The 23,641-nt window shown below is 41.0% G+C and overlaps 11 protein-coding genes across 11 annotated transcripts; 6 read left to right on the top strand and 5 right to left on the bottom strand.

The window, feature by feature from the left end:
• Nucleotides 1-2,368: 2,368 nt before the first annotated feature.
• Nucleotides 2,369-3,458, bottom strand: MELLADRAFT_91246 (uncharacterized protein; the record flags this gene model as incomplete). The annotated part of the gene is made up of 3 exons (XM_007413994.1): nt 2,369-2,521; nt 2,892-3,161; nt 3,426-3,458. The coding sequence occupies 3 exons, from the start codon at nt 3,456-3,458 to the stop codon at nt 2,369-2,371; spliced, it is 456 nt and encodes a 151-aa protein (XP_007414056.1).
• Nucleotides 3,459-3,520: 62 nt separating this feature from the next.
• Nucleotides 3,521-5,961, bottom strand: MELLADRAFT_78762 (uncharacterized protein; the record flags this gene model as incomplete). The annotated part of the gene is made up of 10 exons (XM_007413993.1): nt 3,521-3,717; nt 3,786-3,901; nt 3,972-4,088; nt 4,159-4,331; nt 4,401-4,663; nt 4,810-5,117; nt 5,191-5,302; nt 5,387-5,458; nt 5,732-5,821; nt 5,942-5,961. 9 exons carry the CDS (start codon nt 5,959-5,961, stop codon nt 3,839-3,841), a joined length of 1,218 nt encoding a protein of 405 aa, XP_007414055.1.
• A 246-nt stretch (nt 5,962-6,207) lies between these two features.
• MELLADRAFT_110012 (uncharacterized protein) lies at nt 6,208-7,684 on the top strand (the record flags this gene model as incomplete). Its single annotated transcript, XM_007413998.1, has 2 exons — nt 6,208-6,537; nt 7,574-7,684. 2 exons carry the CDS (start codon nt 6,208-6,210, stop codon nt 7,682-7,684), a joined length of 441 nt encoding a protein of 146 aa, XP_007414060.1.
• Nucleotides 7,685-9,861: 2,177 nt separating this feature from the next.
• MELLADRAFT_75443 (uncharacterized protein) lies at nt 9,862-11,029 on the bottom strand (the record flags this gene model as incomplete). The annotated part of the gene is made up of 7 exons (XM_007413992.1): nt 9,862-9,900; nt 9,978-10,121; nt 10,214-10,422; nt 10,500-10,569; nt 10,636-10,699; nt 10,769-10,913; nt 10,987-11,029. 5 exons carry the CDS (start codon nt 10,637-10,639, stop codon nt 9,878-9,880), a joined length of 450 nt encoding a protein of 149 aa, XP_007414054.1.
• A 170-nt stretch (nt 11,030-11,199) lies between these two features.
• Nucleotides 11,200-12,030, top strand: MELLADRAFT_72754 (uncharacterized protein; the record flags this gene model as incomplete). The annotated part of the gene is made up of 2 exons (XM_007413999.1): nt 11,200-11,264; nt 11,330-12,030. The coding sequence occupies one exon, from the start codon at nt 11,597-11,599 to the stop codon at nt 11,894-11,896; it is 300 nt and encodes a 99-aa protein (XP_007414061.1).
• A 387-nt stretch (nt 12,031-12,417) lies between these two features.
• Nucleotides 12,418-13,235, top strand: MELLADRAFT_72753 (uncharacterized protein; the record flags this gene model as incomplete). The annotated part of the gene is made up of 1 exon (XM_007414000.1): nt 12,418-13,235. The coding sequence occupies one exon, from the start codon at nt 12,777-12,779 to the stop codon at nt 13,032-13,034; it is 258 nt and encodes an 85-aa protein (XP_007414062.1).
• Nucleotides 13,236-14,509: 1,274 nt separating this feature from the next.
• On the top strand, nt 14,510-15,168 carry MELLADRAFT_38448 (uncharacterized protein; the record flags this gene model as incomplete). The annotated part of the gene is made up of 3 exons (XM_007414001.1): nt 14,510-14,592; nt 14,679-14,766; nt 14,836-15,168. Coding segments are annotated over 3 exons (504 nt in total), but the record flags the coding sequence as incomplete, so codon positions are not given.
• A 723-nt stretch (nt 15,169-15,891) lies between these two features.
• Nucleotides 15,892-16,678, bottom strand: MELLADRAFT_110008 (uncharacterized protein; the record flags this gene model as incomplete). The annotated part of the gene is made up of 2 exons (XM_007413991.1): nt 15,892-15,977; nt 16,051-16,678. The coding sequence occupies 2 exons, from the start codon at nt 16,676-16,678 to the stop codon at nt 15,892-15,894; spliced, it is 714 nt and encodes a 237-aa protein (XP_007414053.1).
• Nucleotides 16,679-17,533: 855 nt separating this feature from the next.
• On the top strand, nt 17,534-18,193 carry MELLADRAFT_72751 (uncharacterized protein; the record flags this gene model as incomplete). The annotated part of the gene is made up of 1 exon (XM_007414002.1): nt 17,534-18,193. The coding sequence occupies one exon, from the start codon at nt 17,680-17,682 to the stop codon at nt 17,881-17,883; it is 204 nt and encodes a 67-aa protein (XP_007414064.1).
• A 2,990-nt stretch (nt 18,194-21,183) lies between these two features.
• Nucleotides 21,184-21,724, bottom strand: MELLADRAFT_91238 (uncharacterized protein; the record flags this gene model as incomplete). Its single annotated transcript, XM_007413990.1, has 3 exons — nt 21,184-21,485; nt 21,539-21,658; nt 21,709-21,724. The coding sequence occupies 3 exons, from the start codon at nt 21,722-21,724 to the stop codon at nt 21,184-21,186; spliced, it is 438 nt and encodes a 145-aa protein (XP_007414052.1).
• A 251-nt stretch (nt 21,725-21,975) lies between these two features.
• On the top strand, nt 21,976-22,575 carry MELLADRAFT_66229 (uncharacterized protein; the record flags this gene model as incomplete). The annotated part of the gene is made up of 2 exons (XM_007414003.1): nt 21,976-22,336; nt 22,484-22,575. The coding sequence occupies 2 exons, from the start codon at nt 21,976-21,978 to the stop codon at nt 22,573-22,575; spliced, it is 453 nt and encodes a 150-aa protein (XP_007414065.1).
• Between the last annotated feature and the right edge of the window lie 1,066 nt (nt 22,576-23,641).

Below are 23,641 nucleotides of genomic sequence, written 5' to 3'. Positions count from 1 at the left end.
TGATTTCAGGGTTAGGTAATGTGACTTACTGAGTCCGCATTCACAGCCTGAATGAGCAGTAGTACCAGACCGACAGCCAGTGTACATAAAGTCTTTGTTCGGTGCGAGGTTGACATGAAGTTGGAAGCTTGAATAGTGCTCTGAAAAATGAAAGCAAATGACCATGAAAGATCAGAAGAACCCAAAAAATCTCAGATTATAAACAAGGCGAAAACCAGATGTGGAAAGGATATTCACCAGAGGTAATGTGTTCAATGAGAATGTAAGATGAGTATACCTGCTTGAGAGTAAGACGAATTACCGAGGGGATGGAGAAAACAGCGAAGTGAGATACTTTCAGGATGAAAAAAGCCTCGCCGCAGGCGGGCGTCAGCGTGGGACTTTGTCAAGCTCAGATCACTTGTCAATTTGTTCGAAAGATCGCGCAATTCCAACTCCCAGGCAAAGACCTAGAGGCTGGATGATCTACATCACATCCAGAACTGATGTTCATTTCGAGTGATCAACGCTGATCAGCTCTTTGTTCACAGGAGTTCAGTGGCTCGGTCTACCTCGGTGCATACAATCCCAGTAGGATGATATAGGGTGTGTGATCTTGATTGATCCGATTCCCAAATAGAAAAACGATCAATGGAAGTGGTCCATCGCCGATTCAATTTGCTCAAGTCTTTTACACTACAAACAAATGGTTCAATTCCGTAAGGAATTTGAGTTTTTTTGGTTCAGAATTTTGATTCCCAAAAAAAACAAAATTCTGCGACAGAATTTTGACCAGAATTTTGATGATGCAAAAACAATCAAAAATTCTGTGACAGAATTTCCACAGGATTTTGGTTGCCAACATAAAGTGTACAGACAATCAAAATTCTGTGACAGAATTTCGGCAGAATTTTAGCAACCAACAAAAATGGTACAAAAGAATCAAAATTCTGGGACAGAATTTCAGCAGAATTTCAGCAACCAAGAAAAGTGTACTCAAAGAATCCAAATTCTGTCAAGGAATTTTGACAGAACTTTGGTCTGAATTGGCTCCCATAACTTCTCCAATATACATGGTTGCCTTGATGCACCCTGACATTTCGCAAGACCCGTCTAGAAGTGAGGCATTTCATTCTACAAAACCTCCGACACAACCCTCAGCCGCCTCCAACCCAGTCAGCATTGCTTTCTTTTAGGCGTATAGGCAATTGTGAATTTTGCTTTGCCTTATCTGTACCCACGTCCAACGAAATGAATCAGCCCCTGTCCGCCGTCTCAATGCTCTGCGGGAGTACTTAGTTGTCAAAGACGACACACAACACAAGTCCAGCCTACGAATTCTCCCCTGGCCCCACGCGCAGGCCGCTTTACCCAAACAATGTAGCAGATTTTCTCATACCTCATTCCGCTTGACACCGACTGATCTACTCCCCTCATAGCTCGCGAGTGGTATACAGTCCTTCAAGTTTTTCATTCTGACGTGCGAATCTTACAATCCTGATAAATGCCAATTCAAGAAAAAAGTATCTAATTTACTGATTCCTCAAATCCTTGCCCTCCCAAAAAAGTCCAAAACAACAATTTCAAAAAAGAAGAAAAAATTAAGGATACACCAAGGAGTGATCTTTAATCAATGCATTAGGTTATGAAAAAAATCATCATGTCTTTCAAATCCCTCTTCCTTCTATGTGTACTACTGAAACAAATCCTCTCCGAAATTTTTCAAAATCCTTCATTGGCGGCGCCACAGGTTCCCATTGGAGTGAAATAATAACTAAAAAGACGAGAGCCAAAAGATCAGTATCACAACAAACATCTAGAGGTAGGTGTTGCAAAGAACAGTCAAATATATTTCCAAAAATACTCACCTTTTAAATCATCCAATAGAAGAAATTGAAAATGCATCTCTTTCATTTCTCTTTTCTTTTCAGATGATATGGGCAAAGCTTTTTGATTTTGAATTTGATCAATCTTACAATCTTAACCTATTTATCAGGCTTTTTTTCTTTTTGTAACATATTAGAGCTTGTTTTGCTTACTTTTTGAATGGCACTTTATTTTCAACTCAGGTTGATCTGATGTGACTCATCTTAACGTGATACTCTTGAGTATATGTTTACCTGTAAACCAAAACAAAAACCCAATTCATCAAAGATTAATAGTTTCTATAAAGTTTTGTAAAAGAAAAAGTAATGAGAAATTTTAACCTTGGTTAGGTACTTGCATTGGTGGTGTATTTCCAGAACCAATCATCGCAGCTATGATAACAAACCCCCAAGATCCAAACCATTAATTGCTTTTACCATTAATTTGTTTTATTTCTTTTCGTTTTTTTCGAATGAATGGATGGACTTGATGGCTGTTTATAATAGAGTATCCAACTGAAAGATTAGCAATCCCATCGAATAGCTTGAGGGATAAATCCATTTCCGATTGCAGATCTTTCCATTTCTTCTCTACAAACGAAACTGATTAGATTGGTCATTGGAAGTTCATAAATCTCCAACTTTCCACAACCATAATCTGCTTGTATATTTCCAAACTTGGTTATAATCGATCAATCTAGCTTGACCGAATTTTTGATAAGATGAATAAATCATAGGAGCTTAGTCTAGATAAAGTTGGTTAGCTTAATGTAAATTCTTTGGATCTTGTTTTTGAATATAACTGTGGCCGAGAAGTTCGCCCTCGTGCGTTGGTTATGGCTGCAGTTTCATCAAAACCTGTTTCGAAAGGAAAAGATAAAGGCAAACTAATGAGTCTTGAGAATGAGACAAATGGATTTTGAAAGTGAGTACTAAACATACACGTTGATCGTAGAACAGATTTTATGTGAAAGAGAAAAAAGAATCATTAATTGATTGTAAGTGACTATTCTTTTTCGATAAACGTTTTTAGAAAATCGAACTTACCCATGAATGGGAGTTAATATCTTCTAAACTGACGATGTTAGAGGAATCCAAATGAGTTAGAGTCCTACGATGTCTAGAAGAAGATTCCACTTGAGGATGAACTTTAATTTGAAATTGAAATTGAGAATCGATTGAAGTGATTAATTCCAATTGAGGTAATTGTTCAATTTTTGTCATTCTACCCAAGATTTCTTCTTCCTCTTTGTCGTTGTGATGCTTGAATTCGTTCAATTTCCAATGTTGAAGATTCCATTTGGTCTTTTTGATAATCTTGATAACGATTAAACATACTGATCTTCGTTTGATAATATTGAAGGGTATAAGTTACTTTAATCCAGATTTGATTGAGATTGACAGAGTGTGGCGATGATCTATCAAGACCATCAATTTGATATTATAAAGGAAATGAAATAAACCAAAACAAAGTTACTTTTGTGATGATCGCGCTTTAATGTTGTGTTGTCATGCGCCTTACGCGTCTTTTCGGTTTTCTCTTTTTCGATGATTCACTACGAAAAGCAATCAAAAACGCACAAAATACTTAGACCAAAACAGAAGCATATTCATACCACAATCAGTTTGAGATATCTACAAGCTGTACTTGGTGAAAATGTCGGATCAAAAGGATAACATTTATAAACGTGTTTTTTTAAACTGAAGATTACAATTATTTTTTTGGGTTGCCACAAATCTCAGAGCTATTCAGAGAAACTGAATGAACAGATGGGTTTTGATTAGCTAAAGAGCGTGTCTGCACTATTTTCATTTTCAAGTAACATCAAAAATATCGCAAGTTATCTTTTAGCAATCATTGCTGTTTGCATTCCTGATCAAACTTAACCTATCAGTTCTTGATTGTTCCACGCTGTTGCACAAAAGAAGATGCTCACGAACCTGAGGATCCTGGTTACCAGCAGGCGTAACGCCACTTGGGGGAATGGGGTTTTTCAAGATTTTCTAGCGCCGGGGACAACCAAGCGGTCAGGAGCATCTCCGTCCTCGTCATCGTCCTGTAGGACAACAAGTCATGTAGTTAGCTTAACATAGAATGATACACCAAGTAATCAAATGGACACCTACGTCGTCATCATCATCATCGTCGTTATCATCATCAAACTCATCCAATAGTTCATCGTCAACACCCTCTTCGAAACGTAAGGCCTTGCCAGTGAAGAAATCAATAGCCCGTGGGATGATCTGCGAAAAGAAGTAAACAAAAGCAATGGGCAAGAGTGTGCAAAGGAATAAAGGTGAAGTGATGACACACCCTTTCCTTCAGATCTTCACCAATTTGATAGTCCAGTTCGAGACATTGTTCGATATCGTCTTGCTCCCCTTCGGATAAGTTGTCTTCTTCAGCAGGCGGAGTTGGTGGACTGAAGAAGGTAAAGAAAGAGTCGGTTGGGATCACTTTCTTAACCACTCGGGTTCTATTTGTGTCTGTAATATAAACACATGAGATGATGAGTTTCAGGAGTGTATTGAAGAAAATAAATGAAAGACACCTACTTTTGTTTCGTTGTTTCTTGGTTTCGATCTTGACAGTCAAATCTTTACCGGTCTTCCAAAGGATCTTTGTCCCTTCAGCTTTTTCATAAACATAATCACCAGCGTAACCCACAGTATCCTGATAATAGTAAGTCTCCTCCCAATTTTCGTTTTCAAAGAACTCCTTAGCCCCTGGACCGAAAGAAAAGGTAAGTTTGAAGCCGGGCTTGCCATCGAGATAGGCGACTCGGATATCTTCAAGGTGCTTGAGCGCAGCTTCATCACTTTCGGTGATCAAATCAGAGATACCGAATGGTTACTTAAAGCGGTAACCCAGAATTCAGGAATACCCTTGGGAAATTCAGCCAGTTCCTCAGCAGTAGGAGGTACACGAGCAGATCGCTTTGGATTTTAAGCATCATCTCCAGACTCCTCATCATCCGACTCTTCATCTTCTTCCATTTTAATTCCCGCTGCGATTTTCTGTGATGAAGGTTCAATTTTACCAGCAATGATCTCGGCTCTTCGTTCGTAAAGAGGTGGTCCATATCGATGTGCGTACTTCTTTTCAAGTTCAAGTACATCTTTTTGAAAGTCGGCTTTGAGCTCGGCGTGTTCAGCTTGAATACCATTCAAGCCATCGACACGTTGTCGGATTGGTGCAGGAAGGGATTCGATATAACCAGAATAACGACCAACAAGGCCATTAAAACGAGACTGAACTAAAGAAGCTAAAAGCTGTAGCCGATCACAAGACAGGTTAATTCTTTTCCGATACACAAACGGTAAATTTGAATTTTAGATTACTAACTGGATGACCCGCGATTTCGGCAGCCGCACCACCTGCAGCAGCATTCGATGATTTCGTAGGAATGTCTTCTTCAGCCTCATCTTCTCCGATATGATCAGGAACTTGTGGTCTCCTGAATCAAATGAAATCAACAAGATTTCAGGAAAGAAAAAATGTAAGTTTAGAAAAGAGTATTATGTTGTTGATAGTGACGTACGAGAACTGCGAGACGCTAAGGTGAGCAGCGGGAGTGTTCCAAATCAAAGACCGGATCGATAAGATTGACTGACTACCGTTTGTTGTTTTGGTTCAATTGATGATGAAGAGTATGTAAAACTAGACCAGGTAAAGTCTAAAGAGACGGATAGTAACCAGTCAAGGTATGTAATCAAACAACACTACAAGACTATATGCTAGTAGTGGGGTCCAAGAACATAGAGTGACGAGTCTCTCCTCCCCTCGCCAATCAGAATCCGCCATCACGAATCGAGGCCTTCTCGACATCAAACATCCGCCTCCTCGATTCCATCCGCTGGGTTTCATCGCTGCCCTCCGAACAAACCCATCCGACGGTTCAACCGGTCTTCTCAAAACGAACTCGAAGAAATATACTGGAGGCGTTGTAAGGAATTTCTCCCTTTGGCGGTTGATACTGAAAACGACACTAATTAGCCTTTGCTGGTCGTGATTATAGTCGCCTTGATTCGACTCGTTATTTGGGTTTTATCATATCATCTCAGCTTATCAGTTCATTTCTCATTTCTCAACTCACATTCTCAAGTCTTTCTTCATCCTAAGCAACTGCACTCAATTCTAAAATCAAAAACCAATCTAAAGTTGAATCTATACAAATCAAACTTCCAATTTACAAATCTAATCAATCCTATAGTATCCTCAAACTCTTTCTACACTTTTTCTTTTTCTTTTGAATCACTTCACTTTGTATCTTTCTATTTATCAAATTCAAAATCAACATACAGAGATAAAAACGCACTCATCAATCCTGCAATAGTCATCTAGTTTTAATCTACTTGTTTCATGGCTGGCCGAGGCAAAACCCGAGCCAGAAGGGCCGCAAATGGTACACCTCAGACCAACACTAAATCCAAGACCAAGCCGTCCGCCATCGCATATCGTGATAGAAAGAGGCAGGAGCGTGACATTGGGACGCCTTTTCCCCAAAAGCACCAGGGGAGAGTAGACAAGAGGCGAGCCCTAGCTGAAGAACTTGGTCTCCCACCTGAGACCAAGTTTATCTTTCGACACCGGATAACTGATCCAGAAGAACAGAAAAAAAGGGAAATCGTCGAGCTTCATTTCGGGACGACAGCGGTAATTAATAAAGAAGATAACTCATTGATTCTAGCTGTGCGCTGCACCCGATTCGATTCCATGTCGAAAGAGCTGAAGGAGGAATTCTGGCATTCGATATCAACAACGTTTCAATTAGCCAACAACAGGATTCCATGCGACAAACACAACTCGATCCAAGTGCTACAGGATGAAGGAAAATTTTGGGGTTGGATGGGATGCTGCGGATGGCGACCTGGAATGGATGATGGGAAATCCTTAGGTATGTGTTTATTTGAGCAATTTTTTGATATATCTCCAATCCAGTAGTCTGACTTGACCTCAAAATTTCTCAAGGGGTTTATGCTTTGTGTCCCTATATCTCATACACCAACGAACGAATCGACACAGACAAGGACTTGACACAAGAATTCCGTCGAATTCGTGACTTTTGGGCGGACAGGTTTGCGACATTGTCCTTGCGTGCATTTGAATCAAATCGCAAGCTTGCAGAAGAAGTTCACGTTCCAGGATTCGACGAGTTAGAGTGGGAAGATTCCCCGAGCGGTGAAGTGTTTGCTTCAAACTTGGTGGTCACCAAGGACTGCTTTTACAATGAGTCTCACCAAGACACCGATCTGTCAAGGTATTCGTTTGGAATGAACTGCCGCATCAAGCGTGCTACGGGGGAACCTCATGAACTCGGTGGAGAGGAGTATCTTGGCGACGTAAAGGGTTCCAAATTTATAATACCAGAATTTGGAATTGAAGTCGATTTTGATGGTTGCGACGGCATTTACGAGTTGGTTTGGGATGTGAAGGTAAGACAAAATATTAAATCACATACATAGTTGATAAAAGAACTGATTTTTTTACGTCAACATAGATCCTGCACTACACAGACCAGTCCCATGCTTTTGACGCAGAAGGCGAGCTCGACAACCCTGAAACCTCGGCCATTACTCGCTACGGATCGTCTTGTCAGATTTCAGCCGCGCTTGCTAATCGTATACGTATCCCCCAAGAGAAAAGAAAAGGGGAGTCCGATGAAGAATGGGCAAAGAAGAGGAGAGTGATGGTCAAGTGGTACTCTGACGAAACTAAAAATAAGAAGACAGGTGTTGCCAAGCGTGAAGCTGCTAGAGCAGAGGCTGCAGAGGCGAAAAAACGGGCTAGAGAAGCGAAGAAGCAACTTGCTTCTTCATCCAAGCGCAAAAAACAGTGACTTCCACTTCCCTAAACAAAAATATTTCAACTAATTATCTTGTTACTCTTTTTATTTGACTTGTCAATCTCAATTTCTCCAGAGGTAATCTCCTTTGTTCACCTTTGAATTCTTAGCAAAGCTATTACCCTTCTCTCGATTGGATTGAAGAAATACAAGGAATCATTTACAGCCAGTGTGCTACAACAATCATCATCTTTAAAACTGTACTCTTTCAACCATTGCCATGATTCTTGCAGATTTGGGCTCTGGCCTGCTCTGGTCCAGAGCATTTATATTGAGGGTTCTGTTCACTAACCTCCGCCTCAATGGGCGTCCTAAGAGTGCAATTATTCCTAGAAAATGTTGCTTGAATCTCCGCAACAAGTACACTAGTTCTACTATCAACAAAAAATTGAGATTGAAGTTTGATCAGCAAAAAAAAGCTTATGTATAAGAACTCAACCCTTCTGCCCCAAACTGGCTTTGCAAACAGTTCCAAGATGATCAAGATCGGCCGATGAATTTGAATCTTTTGTGATTGCAAATATCTTGTCTGCTCAAGCAGGAATTTATACCTCACGAACACTATTGCAGTATTGCTTCTTACCTTCTGATAATCTTTGCAATCATGTGAGTACTCATCAAAGAGGCAAGGTTGATGAACTGTCAAATCCTTTGTACATGCGACAATTGCAATTTTGCAGGAAAAAATGATTTGTAAATTATACATAGTTTGTGATACATGCGAATATGTCTTTATAGTAAACACGCGACAATTATTTACCCTTGAGATTACTTAATCCTATATGTACAATCTACAGCCTGAGGTGGCGAGCCTCTGAAACTATGTTAATCTAGCCCTTGGATGATAAAGGACCAGCTTGAATTAGATTTTGAAAGACTTTCAAGAAGGGTATGCGCTGAATAGTTGTCTGAATAAATGCATATGCGTAATACGAGCTTGTTGAAAACGTTTACATGAGATATGTCCAAGAGCAAGCAAAACAGATAGAAATGGACATGATAATTTCAATCACTATCGTACTCTGTGAGTATCTTGATAGGTTTGCTGCACTTGCGTTCCAGCTTGGGTTTTTGAGGGGTCGGCGCTTTGAGAATAGAACTAGATGATGATTTAGAGAGTGTAGGCCAGACGACAATATGAGATGAACCAAGCCAAGAGCGAAGACGAGAGGTTGCAATAGATCGAGAAGACAAAGAAGATAAAAAAGGGTCGAGAGTTCTTCGAGTATTGGCAGTCAATCGGTCTTGTAAACTAGCCAATGGAGTTGAAATTGTTGGAGCTCGTTTATTATTTAATGGAAGACCTGTTTCAGCTTCCAGTCTGAGTCGCTTTGCTTCTATCTTTGCTTGCCCCTCACGGATCAGAGTCTTTGCTTTTTCAGCTTCTTCCAACAAAAGTGGTTGATCTGGTTCGTCTAGTCTGAGATTTGATGGTAAGGAATACCAATTACGAAGAGAATCGTCACTTCTTGATTTCGCTATTAGTTCTGCTTTTTCTTTCCGAAATGATCTTCTTAGTTTTTGACTGGTGACTGTTTAAAGGTGACAAAAATTCAATGATAAGTTTGAATCGGACTAGAGGCATTTGATGGGCTTTTGAAATGATGCGTACCATAAGGATCAGAATTCCTTGATTCACTCAGGTCATAAAGATCTTCAAGCCTATCTTTAGTTGCCAAAGCAACCTCTTTATCCGTTGTTCGCTTTTATACTAATGCAAACGGATCTGAAGGTCGAGCCTGACGTTTTCCTAAACCGTTACTAACGCAAAATCAACCTCTTTGCGCGCGTAGGAGTGTCTAGATCATTCGTCAAGACTTACCGTCCTGATCCAGTCTTCATGGTGACATGCTTTGCCACAAAGGTCGGAAGTTCGCAATTAGTGAAATCATGAGTATAACTTGTCGAGCTCAGCTCCTGACCTATCCAATAGATTACAGGAGGGGAGTAGAAGTGTCCAGGAGAGTAATACAAACAATTTAAATTGTGAGCAAAAAGACCGCGCATGAGGCAGACGTTATGGAGAGGATTTCTTGAAAGGGTACTCCACCTGTAAGCTCGCCCACGACTTTGACTGGACTTTCTACACTTCCTAATATCTCTTGCCATAGCGGAAGACGGCTAGTAGCAAATATCGGTAACTCGTTACTTGATGAGCTACGAGTATCTTTGACCATAGAGTACTGATCATCCGAACCGAGTGCAACTGCCTAATTGAGATAACAACAAAGAAATGACATATTAATACTATAGAAGGATCTATACAGAGTCTTGAAGAGATTCTTACTTGATTCGCAACTAGTGTCCAAGGCGTTGTGGTCCAGACCACTAGGAGGAAGGTTGAAAATAAACCGGTTTGCAGGAGCGATAAATGTAATCATTTTAAACATCTTGGCGAATAACCGAATTTGCTGAATCTCATATTTCGGATCTAGAAGGCATAAAATCTATAGTCAATAGATCAACGCGTTGAAATTCAAGAATATATATAACACGAGAGATGGTAGGAGCTTCGTATCTTACCCATAGTCCGCCAAGCCTTTGAACAAACAGTCAAAATTGATAATCTTTCGAATTCCTTCGTTTGTAATTGTACTCCAGTCTCAGCTGCCTGTCTTGCTAAGGATCTGATGGTGATTGGATTTGAGTGATTGATTTCAGATGATTCTTGTAAGGCTTCGACGGCTCTGAGCTCCATTGGTACATCGTGACAATCGAAGCCAGGCACATAACTATGACAGAACAAGTGAGTCGATCAAAGATTAGTATACAAATTTTTGAGCTGTTCAAAAGATGATTAATAGCTTACTTGATACGGTAACCACTGAGGAGTTTGACTTGATTAATGATATCTTTGAGAATCTTGTTCGGAGTATGACCTGCAAATGATATCACCAATTTAAAACCCAAATAGTCATCAAAAGCAGAACATTTTGAATCGGCACCCATGTGAAGCGGTCCATTCGCATAAGGGGCTCCATCGTGAAGTGTCCAAACTGGTCGATCAGACTGTTTATTTTATGGAACATCATTCGAAAGTAGATTGAGTATATTTACAAAGGAAGACATATTACTTACTTGCCAATCCCAAAGTCGTGTTGTTCTTTCACGTAATTGAGCTTCATCAGATATAGGACCAGATTGACGGAGCGGAAAAGATGTACGCGCCAAATTGAGTGTATCAGTGTAAAGATTTTTAGTCGTAGATTGTTGAGAATGTAAACTAAAGATCGAAAGATAGTCAGCTTGAAAATTCAAAAGATCGTAATGGTTTGGATAGACAAAATGAGACTTACTTTGTGAATGTAACATCTCAATCTTGCGGGTCGAATTTCGAAGCCGAGCATTTTGTCAAATTGTAATCTTGCATTTTGATTTTGTTTTCAGGATTGCAAGTTAAACTACTTTTTCAATACCAGCTTATAATTTAATGAGTTTTCAGATAACTCAGTTTAAATGGAATTTCATTTTTTCAATTGATCAACTGAAACTCACTTTGACTTCATCATCAACAACAATCTCAAGCTCAGCATTGAATATCAAGAGGGATCCTCAGCAAAGCATATAAATCTAGGTTGGTCAACTCATTGAACTCTTAATTTGATCCATCACGGTAGTTTTCCCTCATGATCTCCTCAGTTTTTGATCCAACAGGCTTCTACTTCAATAAACGATCTTTCAAGGCACTGGACTAGATGTTCAATCCTCGACGACATCCAACTCATCCCTTAATCCTACTTATATTCTTATGGCGGATTCAAGCCTCACCTGGAGATTATTCACCTGGTTATCAACGTCGGGGTTAATGAATGTAACTTTAGGCAATGTTATATCGTCGACTCAGATCCTCATCAATTACTTCGACTCTTTCATTGGACTTCTCCTGATGATTGCTCTTATAGATGTATGCATGATCTAACCGAAAAGGTTTTAAAGCTACCAAAAGCAATCGCTCCTCCTGATCAACCATTCGAAGGTTGGTGGGATGAACCAGATTGGACTCCTGGTGTCGAACTCGAAGGTTTACCTCCTGGTAGAATTGTACAGTTCCATGGCAAATGGCCTTTCAAACGTTGGCATGGGATTCAGGAACCTTTATCTGCTCTCTTTAGTATCTTTAATTTACTTACTTATCTATTCTCTTACTATCAATTGAAACATACCATCCCTCATTCATGGCCTTTGACGAAACCTATACCTCGGTAATACCTTTGTTGGGATGAACGCTTGGATTTGGAGTACGATCTTTCATTGTCGAGATAAACCTTGGACCGAACGTTTAGATTACTTCAACGCCGCTGCTTATGCTCTCTGTGGTTTATCTTCCACTCGAACTCAGGCTTTAGGTGGTAAACAACGATCAGTCATCAAAACTTGTAAAGTGATTGATTGTTGGATTTAACCTAGCAAACTTCAATCCACTTATAGAAAATCGGTTGATTGTTTCTTTAGAACTTACAATAGTCTAAACCGTATTTAAATAGGTATGCAGATGCAACTCTTGGTTCTGGAAACTCAAGAGCAGCTGTAATGTTACCAGAAGGAGAAGATTTAAATAAATGGTTAGCTGTCAATAGTAAGTCACAATCTCATATTTCCTCAAAGTACCGAATTCGCCTAATCCTCATGATCAATTTCTTTCTTTTTGGATTGTTGATTTAGCTTTAGATTTCTATAATCAAATTCATATGCTTTATGGAACAGTTACTGAGTTTTGTACTCCGAAAACTGAATGTCCAGGAATTTCGAATCCGAGGAGTCAAGACCAATATTACTTTCCTGTTCAGGGTCATGTCTCATGAGACTTTTGTAGCCTGTCAAACCTGGACCACTATGAGTTGTAGATGACTTCTATCCCATTCGATTCTGCAAAGGTGCTCATTGTGTATCAATTTTCTTCCTTCCAGTTCACCGATGATACCCCAGCCTTGTTTCACTTGATCAGCAGTCAAAACCGAGCTGAAAACTCCTTGGATATCTTGGTGACTTGGTTGTCAACGGAAGTAGTACCAAGGGTCAACAAGATGAACCTGGTTTGAAAGACAAAATTGTGATCCCACCCTTCGCCCACCGAACCGATCCCGAGATGCCTTTAGATGTGACTCGACCAAGTGAACTAGGCTGGAGAGCCATTCTCAAGACTCAAGGACGTGCTGCATTCGCCAAAGCAGTTGGTGATTACAAAGGATGTTTGATCATGGATACAACTTGGAAAGACGCGCATCAATCTCTATTAGCCACTTGTTTACGATCGATCGATATACTCAACATTGCTCGCGAAACCAGTCACGCTTTAGCCAACGCTTACTCACTTGAATGTTGGGGCGGAGCTACATTTGTGTAGCGATGAGATTCTTATACGAAGATCCATGGGAAATATTACAAAAGATTCGTAAATTAGTACCTAACATTCCACTTCAAACCTTAATCAGAGGAGCGAATGCAGTAGGTTATACTTCTTACCCTGATGATGTGATTTACGAATTCTCCAAGAAAGCAGTCGAGAATGGATTAGATATTTTCCGAGTCTTTGATTCATTCAATTATTTAGAAAATATGAAACTTGGAATTGATGCTGCTAAAAAAGCTGGAGGTGTAGTTGAAGCTACGATTTGTTATACTGGTGATGTAGCAGATCCCAAGAAGACTAAATATACTTAAGATTATTATATGAAATTCGCTGCTGAATTAGTTGCTGAAGGTGTTCATGTGCTTGCTATCAAAGATATGGCCGGTTCATTGACACCTCGCGCTGCAAAGATGTAAGAGTCACTTTGTGTATAGACGTCAAATGTTTCCGGAAAACTGATTCGATTGAATTATATTACAGCTTAATCGGTAGTTTACGTGAAAAATATCCAGAAATCATTATTCACGTTCATTCTCACGATACCGCTGGTATCTCACTTGCGACCATGTTACAATGTGCTGAATCAGGTGCTGATGTAGTGGATTGTGCAATCGATAGCATGTCAGGTATGACAAATCCAATGCGCAATGGGTGCTTTCTGCGCCGCTCTCGAACAAAACGGTCTCGGAACCGGAATCCGACATGATGATATTCAAGCTTTGAATCATGGTTTCGTTTTGACCGCTCATCCTCTCGCATAATCTTACTGACTTTACAAATTCCAAATTTATTTCGATAGCTTTACTGGTCTCAATGTTCAACGCTTTACAAAAGTTTCGATGCTCACGTGAAAGCTAGCGACTCTGGTGTCTATGAGTTGAGTACTTTGATTTTAGTCAAAATGATCTTTTGAGGAACTGACCATATGCGCTTTGTGCGAAAATGTAGACATGAGATGCCTGGTGGTCAATACACTAACCTGATTTTCCAAAGTCAAGAACTTGGTATTGGTACACAATGGGCAGCTGTGAAGAAAGCTTATGTAATCGCTCTCGAATCCAATCACATTATCGCCTTACTAATTTGGGTCATTTGCAGATCGATCCCAATCTATTATGTGGTGATATAGTCAAAGTAACCCCATCATCAAAAGTAGTTGGAGACTTTGCGCAATTCTTAGTTTCCAACAAGCTTACTCAATCAGATGTAGAATCAAGAGCGGATAAACTAGATTTGTTGGTCTTTCGGATGACTATTCTTGTTTTTTGGTTGGATTGGTATTTAGGACGTTTTATCATACTGCATGCACCCTAAAGTATATGAAGAATTTAAAGACTTTTTGACCAAGTATGGTGACTTGTCAATCTTACCTAGTACGTATTCTTTGACCAAAAACGCTTAACAATATAGACAACATTAAGCTAACGTGAAAATGATGATGAACAACAGCCCGATATTTCCTTGCCAAACCTGAAGTTGATGAAGAGATGCACATCGCGATCGAACAAGGAAAGACACTAATTGTGAAATTATTGGCTTCTGGACCAGTCAAGTAGGTTCTTTTTTGTCGTGGATTCCGAAAAAAAATGATCATCACTTATCTCTTCACCACTTCTTCATCAATCTTTTACTTTATAGTCCGGAAACAGGAGTCAGGGAAGTGTTCTTTGAATTCAATGGAGAGACTAGAGCAGTACAAGTAGAAGAACGTAATGCAGCAGTTGAAGTAAGCTTACACACCATCCCTCTCATCTCTAACAAAAAGCTAACAAAAAATCAATTGAATTTTCTTCAGACAGCTCATAGAGAAAAGGCCACTGCAGATCCAGGTTCAGTTGGATCACCCATGGCAGGAGTCGTCGTTGAAATCAGAGTACAGAAAGGTCGTGAAGTTAAAGCTGGTTATCCGATTTGTATTATGTCCGCTATGAAGATGGAACAAAATGTGATCGCTCCAGTAGGTGGTAAGGTTTCTAGAGTGGCTGTTGGACCTGATGATAGTCTTGGATCTGGTGATTTGATTGTAGAGGTATGTCGTTCTTTTATGTCTTGGTTGGATTTCTCTTGGGTTAAGTTACTGGTCATGAAATGTTGTGTTGGTTCGAATAAACAGATCAAACAGAGTTAGAATTATAGAACTTCCCATCTCGTTGAGCTTTGGAAAATTTAGTTATGAATCAATCGAATCAATGATGAAAATCATTAAATGTGATGTGTACAATTCGACAAGGAAAAAGAAAAAGTTTCAAATTAGATCAGACGAGATGAGATGTTGTTCTTTTTTTGTGGAAATGTAAAAAAAAATGTTTTTTGTTTTTTGTTGTAGAAATCGTCTATGAAAAATATGAAAAGATAAAAGTCCTTCTTCATAAGGCTTGACCGCATACCCAAAATTGACAGGGGAAGCCTGGAACCAAAATTGAATCCCCAAATTACGTTTTCAATGTCAGTGTTCCGCAATCCTGATATCTTCACCCTCAGAGGAGCTCTTTTCCCTTTGAAAATCTCATGGGCAACTTGTTCAAAAAACAGAAGCATGATTTTAGTTATTTGATTTTGTATATCTAAGAACATAAAGCAAACATGAGATGGAAGTGTGGCGAGTGATGAATGGAAATGAGTGTGCTGTAATTTTCTTCTTTACCAACAATGAGATCAAATGTACAAGAAATGTCATATTCTTTCCAGAAACGCGGAATACCAAACATCAATTGAGATTCAAAAGAAGGAATACAAAACATCAACTGAGAGCTATGCTACTACCCTTTTGGGATTGTGTCAAGAGTTGAACTACAGTAGTATAGATTGTAGATCATGTTCTAGGCAAAGTGGAGGGGTTGCTTGAGGTGGTTTACATGGTTGAACCAGGCGCAAAGTCGAATGAGTCTGTTTTTTCAGGAGGTAGTGGCGGGGGTAATCTCATCCCACGTGAGATTACTGAATGGGCATTCTACCAAATCACGGGACAGAGTAAGTCTCATTCCCTGCATATGGAGTTTGTGTGACTCACCTGGGGAATACAAGGAAATCAACTCGTTCCCTAAATCTATCAACAGAGGGGACGACAAGGTTGGTACGTAGATCCCATCGAGTCCTCCACCGTCAAGAACTCCATCGGAATCTAGCGATGGAATCAGGGGATTGAAAGGTGCACAAGACATATTGAAGCCGATTGTACTGTCAGACTGGGGATGATGTTCGCGGTCAACAGACCCCAAACTTGCGGCTTGATTGATACTCAAAGGAGGCAAAGTAGGATTCTTCCGGGTTGATGTGCTGTCGGGATGAGGAAGGAGCCGGAGGAACGCTGGCTTGGGCTTGAGAGGTTTAGCGGAGTACAGGGGACCGAGGGATGCCAAGTCTTGGAACACCACTGAATTATAACTGTCTTGAGGTTCTGTCGCCGGAGCCGTCCTGGGAAGTGTATGATTGTCTTGAGTATTGAGCAAGAGAAATTTCTGCTGATGGGTGGCCAAAGCTTCCTTCCAACTTTCTTCACTAATCGGCATGGATCCAAGCTTTGATAGCATATGTGTTTCCGCCGAGTTTAATGGGGCAATGGACTCTTCATCGAGTGGAGGTGGAGAGGTAGGGCTGGAAGGTTTGTCGGAAGGGTTGATTGCACTTGAGTCGTGCATGTATAGGGGACTCGTAAGTCAGCTTGATTGAATTTTGCGGAGAGGTTGTGAAAGGAGGACTTACCGTACTTGAAGTGAAATGCTATTTATAAGTTTGGTGATCTAGCCGCAGCTGCTCCCCTACGTTGACCAGAAGGGATCAAGGGATTACTAGGGCCCATACAAACCCTCAGGTCAGGGAACCGTGTATTGTGATACAGGTAAAGATGGTCTTGATCACTGCAACGAGTGATGAGTGCCATGGCTAGCAGAAGCGTTGACATTTGCCATTGGCCATGGGTGTAATTTCTTCCCAATGAATCTTTTCCATACGATATGACATGAGAGATTGGTGACGGATTGATGGTATTGCGCTCTTTACCAACTCACCAGAATCTACAGATAAAGGCGATAAAGTCAATTGGACCAAGAACTTGCCATTAGCCAAAGGACTGGTATGCACTCAAACAGAGCTGATATCCATATGACGATCTGGGCTCTTGTTTGACCCTGCAATCATATTTTTCTGCTATTTTTTAACCTTTGATTGAAAATAGTACCACACGGCTCTGCCACGCCCTCTCATTCATGCCATTGGCCGACTGGAGTGCCATGGTGTGGGCCCCTAAGACAAAAACACACACTGTCAGACTCAAGGACGACACATTGAATGTTTTCTCAAGATATGATGGTTATTGCTCTCAACTCCTTTCAGCTGGGCTGACACTGAGTCAAAGGGATTATTTGGGTGTAAATACATTTCTCAAATCAAAAGGACCACAAAAGGTCGATTACTCATAGGCATCTAAATAGAAATGGTAAGCCAGGACGGAAAAGGTGATTGTTTTTCTTACAAATGATGAAAGGGAGAAAAGTGGGAGCTCGAAAGATCAAGGAATAAGATCATGATGATATCAAACGACAGAGGCCCCGTGTCAACAAGCGTAAGAAATTGGCTAAAATACAATATTGTCAGGAATGTCGAATCTTGTCCATTGTCAAAAATCTCACCCTAGTTTTTGATGATGCAAGGCAATTCAAATCATATCCCAAGTGGTACAAGCGCTTATGTACTTTGGACAAACACGGTGAAGAAAGAACCAGAAAATCAACCAACAACAAGAAGAAATATTTCACTGGTCAAACCCAGCATACACATGAACCCAAAAGAATGCGGAGGTAGAAATTGTGGAGAATGTCCCCGCTCAGAAACAATCGAAGACTAATACATTGGCGACAGGCACATGTTGGTACACCCAGCACTGTTTAAAAAGACTCCAATCTGGCCAAGATTGCCTGAACCTCTTCCAATAGGTAAACTTCACCCAGTCTATCAGGATCCACCGCGTCGCAACGATTGAAGCAACGATGGGGCTCAAGATTCCCACTTGCATAGCGAGCTCTCCAGTCTGAATCTAGACAAGATGCACAGAAGATGTGACCACACGACAGGTGGATCGGTCTTCTATCTGTGTCAGTCGATAGTGATCCGTATTGTTCATAACATATTGGACAAGTGACGACTCCCAATAAGTTTTCGGATATCTGTGCAATGTTGAATATAATCATGTTAGTTTTCAAAGTGTTATATTAGGAAAGTTGAAACAACAGTTACACTTTGGACTTCTGCCCTGATCCCAGCTTGAGTGGCGTGATTATCAGCTTCTAATTCACCAAAGCTTTGTAATAAAGTTTCAACAGTTTGAGCTTCCGCACGACAGTCTTCTTTTAAATGTAAGTTTTCTTGATGTAAGCTATCTAATTGCATTGTGAGTGAAACTCGTCTTTCTTGCAATCCTTGGAATTCTCCCATCACGTGTTCCATTTGCCGAGTCAATTGGTCGACTGTCTACAGATCATAAGATATTCATCACATGAGGACTTGGATTGCGAGAAGGATGTACAGAAAAGGCAAGATGTAAAACTTACTTGACGCAAGTCGGTAACTTGGATGGACATGAGGGACGGTTCATGGCGCAACACATGAGATTCATCACCTCGATCAGGCAGACTCCTGCCTGGACTACTATGGGTGTCAACACTAGCGGTGGCGCTTACTCTTACGGACTGATTAAAGTTTTGGCAGAAAAGGTCATCGTAGGCTGACTCGTGTTCTGACGGAGTGGCCATGATGACAGATGGGGGGCCCATAGACACTGCAGGAGTGGATCCATCTGGTCCACATCGAACAGTCGAAGTGCTACGAAATGTATTCACAGAAAAACATGAGGCACTCTCGACCTAATGGATGGATATAAGAAAGTGTCAGCTCAGGTTTTGATGTTTAAATTTGACAAATAAAAATTTACCTCAAATTCAGATGCACACCGGTGACGGTAATGACCTTGAGAAGCTAATAAGCTGTCAAGTTCAGCAGCACTGGAAAGCCTCAACATCGTGTGAGGAGCAAGATATCCTTTCCAATGGGTATTTACATCATTCAAAGTACCGGAGGGAGCATCACGAAGAGACGCCTCATCTGTTTGACGAATAGATTCAACTACCAAGTCCGCATTGAAGCCCATCCGTGAGAAATACGTGAATAATTCTAATAAGTCTACTTTCCAAGTGAGATTGAATGCTGTCCAACCTCCTGATGGGTATAGAGGCACCGAATTTGGCATCTTCACGAAAGTTTTGAGGGATGAAATGGTGTAAACAAACAAGATGGAAGGCAAGTTAATACCGTTTCTTGAGTTCAGTCGCGTAGCTTGGAGGGAATTTGGCGAAACCAAGGCCAAGATGTAGGAATTGATTGGTATTTCTGCAGCCATCATGTCATCGGGCAACAATGTCCCTGGACCTATGGAAAGCAGATGAGGTAAGTCAGGTTGGTTTTGACATAGAATGGTGTTAATACAAATTAAAAGGATTATTTACCGTCTGCAATGAGGAGCGTTATACGAGATGCATCGCTTAGGTTCGGATAGCCCTTTCTGGTCAGAGCTTCCTTGAGTTGATGTACATTCAGAGTGTAACCTTGGGTTTTAACTGTGACTACTAGGCGTTCAGATTTAGTCCTGGGTGGCTGAGGTGAATCAAAACATTCATCGATTGTCAAGGTGGATTCAGACATGCCAGATGGAATGGTGGGTCTAGCAACAGTTCCGCTGAAAGGAGTAGTGGACAACACGTGGGGGTTGAGCGCAATGAATGAAAGGTGATACGACAGTTCCGAAGTGATGATAAATCCAGTCTTTTGGAGGGAGAGGTACTTCGACGCTGGAGCAGGGCACGATGAGAATATATATCCTGGAAGAGCAAATCACGGATGTTACGGATGCTTTGTAAGTCTTAGTGAAATGCTTCAGGGAAGGGAAAAGTGATCACATACTGCGATCATCGGTTACAGGGTCTGTAAAGGGGTTTGACTTTGAGGTTCAACAGGGTACAACAAATTTGTTGTGAAAAAACAGGTTCATGAAAGATGACCATTGTGACTGGATTTTGTTGTCAGCAATGACTTCGGGAGTACACGTGTGAAACACAAAAAGCATAATCAAACGTACTGGATACGTTGTCTAGAAATGTGGCCGATGCAATACGTAACCTATCATGAGCAAGCCACGGTCAGGTCAAGTCAGGGTGTGTCATGATGATTAATCATGGTCCCTATCGCCACCCCCACCCCCATAGCGCTCATTCGCCGTTTCCGTGCCTCAGCCCCAGGCGTTCTTCTCTCACAGGTTTCCGCTACATCCTTGCCCTGAGAGTGAGTCTCATATACCCTGAGTTCTGTTCAATATCTATCAGAAATGCAGCAGTTGTGCTGCATTGATTTTGGCATGAAGAGGTCCTGTATCTAGCGCCTGTATCTTAATTCTTGAGAATCAAGTGAGAAGGAATGAGATCTTGGTAAAGTGGATTTACGTGTGGTCAAATGTTGTATCTAGATTCTAGAAGCGCAGTGTCCAACTTGCAATCCAATGTGAGGCTATGTAAGATTGGTAAACACCCTCATGATGTGTAAAAGTGTGATAAATGGAAAACATGTTTAAATTCCACGAATTCCACAAATATGAAATATGTACATACTTACAACTGTGCATAACGATAGGGAGTGCAGATGATGAAGTAAGAAACATTGTGTTATAGTCTACATAACACACTGGCAACGTGCAAGGTCTAACATCCTCCTCGTGCTACGTAGACTCGGCTCAGAGTTTGTAACAAGATCATACGGAATTACGTGACCAGTCCACAGGGATGACCAATTTTGGCCATACAGTCCCGAGCTTTATGATATAGATACAATTTAGTATTTTGAAATCATAGCGTGATGATCAGGTCTTAGATGTTTACAGCCAGTAATCACGGAGAATCTCAGCAGAGAGCTAGCACAATGCGAGTTTCCGCCTGAACAGAGTCTTGACGAAGTTAGGCACCCTTCCCGGTACGCTGCGGTAGTAAGTCGGTTAGCATTGAAAATCAGGTTAGTCAACGAGGGCAAGCACAAGGTAAATTGACGTGGATGAAGTTTAAACTTACCAAGCCAACGTACAAAACATATGAGATAAAGATACGAGCTAGACAACACAAGCTCTGAAAACCCAAGTGTCACTCGCTCCTCCGGCCTCTTCTCCAAAATTGATGCCGAAGAAGACTTTGAAAAGCACCAGATGTGCAGAGTCAGATGTGATCCGTGATAGAAGCGCTGCAAAAGGGAACTCGCGGAATCCAGCAGCAGTAGCAAATGCGTAAAAACTTGAGGCTATGAGAAGAGCCACGGCATCGAAAGATACCAAGAAGCTGGCTCGATGCTGTTCGAAGCATACCGGCAGATCGATCCGATAATCTTCACACAGCCAATGCCCGTTGGATTTAGAATCTCATCAGAATCAAGCCGCACAAACAATACACATGAAGAGTTAATGGACTCACCGTGTAGATCAAAAGTTGGCTGCGAACTAGTCCCACCTAACAAAGACAGCTGAAAACTTGTGGCGCCAAGAACTTGCCCAAGTGCCAGTAGAATAATGTAAACAGGCCAGCCACCATACACTTGCTGAAGCCTGACTTGCCGCTTCTTGAGACCAATACGAGTATTCAACGCTTGATCACTGCCATTGGGAGTCTCTTTTTATTTTCTTGATCTCTCCGCGCGGAGCATTCGAAAATAAAAAAATTGCTTTCACATTCTCAAGATGCTCGTTTCCTCATTTCCACTATTTTTTCATTTCTCTGTCGGTTTATTTAATCCGTCTGGATGAATGAAAATAAGAAAGATTTAGCTATTAATAGCAAATAAAAATAAAGTTGATAAGTTAGCCAAAGAAAAAGAACCAGCATCAAGAAGATTACAACGAGCAAAGTCTAGAATGTTGAAAACGGATGTTAACTTTGATCAAGTCGAAGCCTCAAGTAATACTCAAAACGTACAAGATCATCAAGGCCAAGTTGGAATTCCTGATGAGACGGATGAGCTTATAGCTCCGGGTCAAGATACTGGAGACTTGAAGGGTGGAGACGACGTTGAAGGTGAAGGAAGTGAGAGCGGTAGCGATGATGGTGATACCCAATCAGATTCGGCGGATATCAAGCCTTTGGAACTCAAGACAAAAGAGTTAGCAAAGTTGGAAAGAAGAAGAGAAGAAGAAAGACTTAGGTTGGAAGAATCTCGTCGTAAAGGTACTCAACATGTGGGTCTTAAGGAAGTTGAACAAGGCGTCCCGATTGATGGTGTGTTTTAGCCGCCCTTTTTTATCCCTGTTTCGTTTCCAGCATCTTCTCTTGATGCTCCGTCAAGTGAGATCCATCGGCTGCCTTGCGCGCCAAAATCCTAGATGGTGATCTGTGGAGATGTGCAGGTTGTTGTATACGCCATAGGTCTGCTTGATGCGCCAATATCTAGGGAGTATGGTATGCGTACCTGCTGTCTTTTGCGACTAGTGCGCATGGCTTGTAGATTATCTTCTTGAAAATCAAAAATCGAGACCGCTGCCGAGGTGCGAATCAGTTCATATCAAGAACTAGCTACTTCGCGCGCTGCGAAGTCCAATGTGTACATAAAACTTTCATATTTCTTTTGATTTGAAAGTGAGGGAAAAGATACTTACGTATTTTTACCCTATGCGTTTTTTGCTTCCAACCCATTGCTTCTGTAATAACTTAGCATTCCGCGAGTTAAACAGTAGCGAGAGTTCAGGTAGCAAAGCCTTCTTAGAGGCTTTGACTAAAGCGCTGGATACCAAGGATGGTAACGAAGCCAAGAGGTTCGTCACCGAATTCAACGATTCATTTGGATCGATTGTTGCAATGACATACGATGAGTGGAACCCAAAGCTGAAAGGTACTACTAGCGATGCTCTTCACGTTGGTCAATCATCTACAAATGCAGAAGATTCAAGTCAGCTATTGGCCTCGATTTCCGGGGGAGTTAAGCGGAGCTCTAGAAAAGCAACTCACTTATGGATATTTCATAGAGATGCGTGACTTGAAAGAACAATATGCCACAGAAATTTATGGTTTAGAGACTTATGCGGATTATGTTGTGAAACATAAGAAGATCGTATCAGACATAGAGATAACTTACAACTGCTGGATGATAGGTTTAAGTTATGATTTGAAAATCAGAACTGTCATTTTTAGACGCCGGAAACTTGTTAAATCTAAAGTCAAAGGCAAAACAATGTTTGAAGATGTTGTCAAGATTCCAAATGGAGTTCACCGAGCTGTATTAGACAAAGCAAGGTTCGCAGCTGATAGAGCAGGCGACTTACAATTCGTGGACAATCCGTATGCTCCTGGTGGTTCGAAATTTGGTTTCAGTTTTTCAACTGGTAGACAAATAGTAAGTGTTGTAGCTCCAGTGGTGGTTGAAAAAGTCGCAGATTCTGGCGCAGTAAATCATCGTGGCCAACGAGGTGGTGGAAATGAAAAGCCATATGTTAAGAAGAATAACAACTACTTTCGAAAATATCCTAGAAATGGGAACACGGGAGAAATTACAAACCAGGGGCTAGTGCAGCCGCACCAAAACCAAAC

This window comes from Melampsora larici-populina, assembly GCF_000204055.1.
Source record: "Melampsora larici-populina 98AG31 unplaced genomic scaffold MELLAscaffold_40, whole genome shotgun sequence".
Classification (NCBI taxonomy): Eukaryota; Fungi; Basidiomycota; class Pucciniomycetes; order Pucciniales; family Melampsoraceae; genus Melampsora; species Melampsora laricis-populina.
Note: the sequence above shows the minus strand (reverse complement) of the source record. Positions and strands in the feature narration are given on the sequence as shown.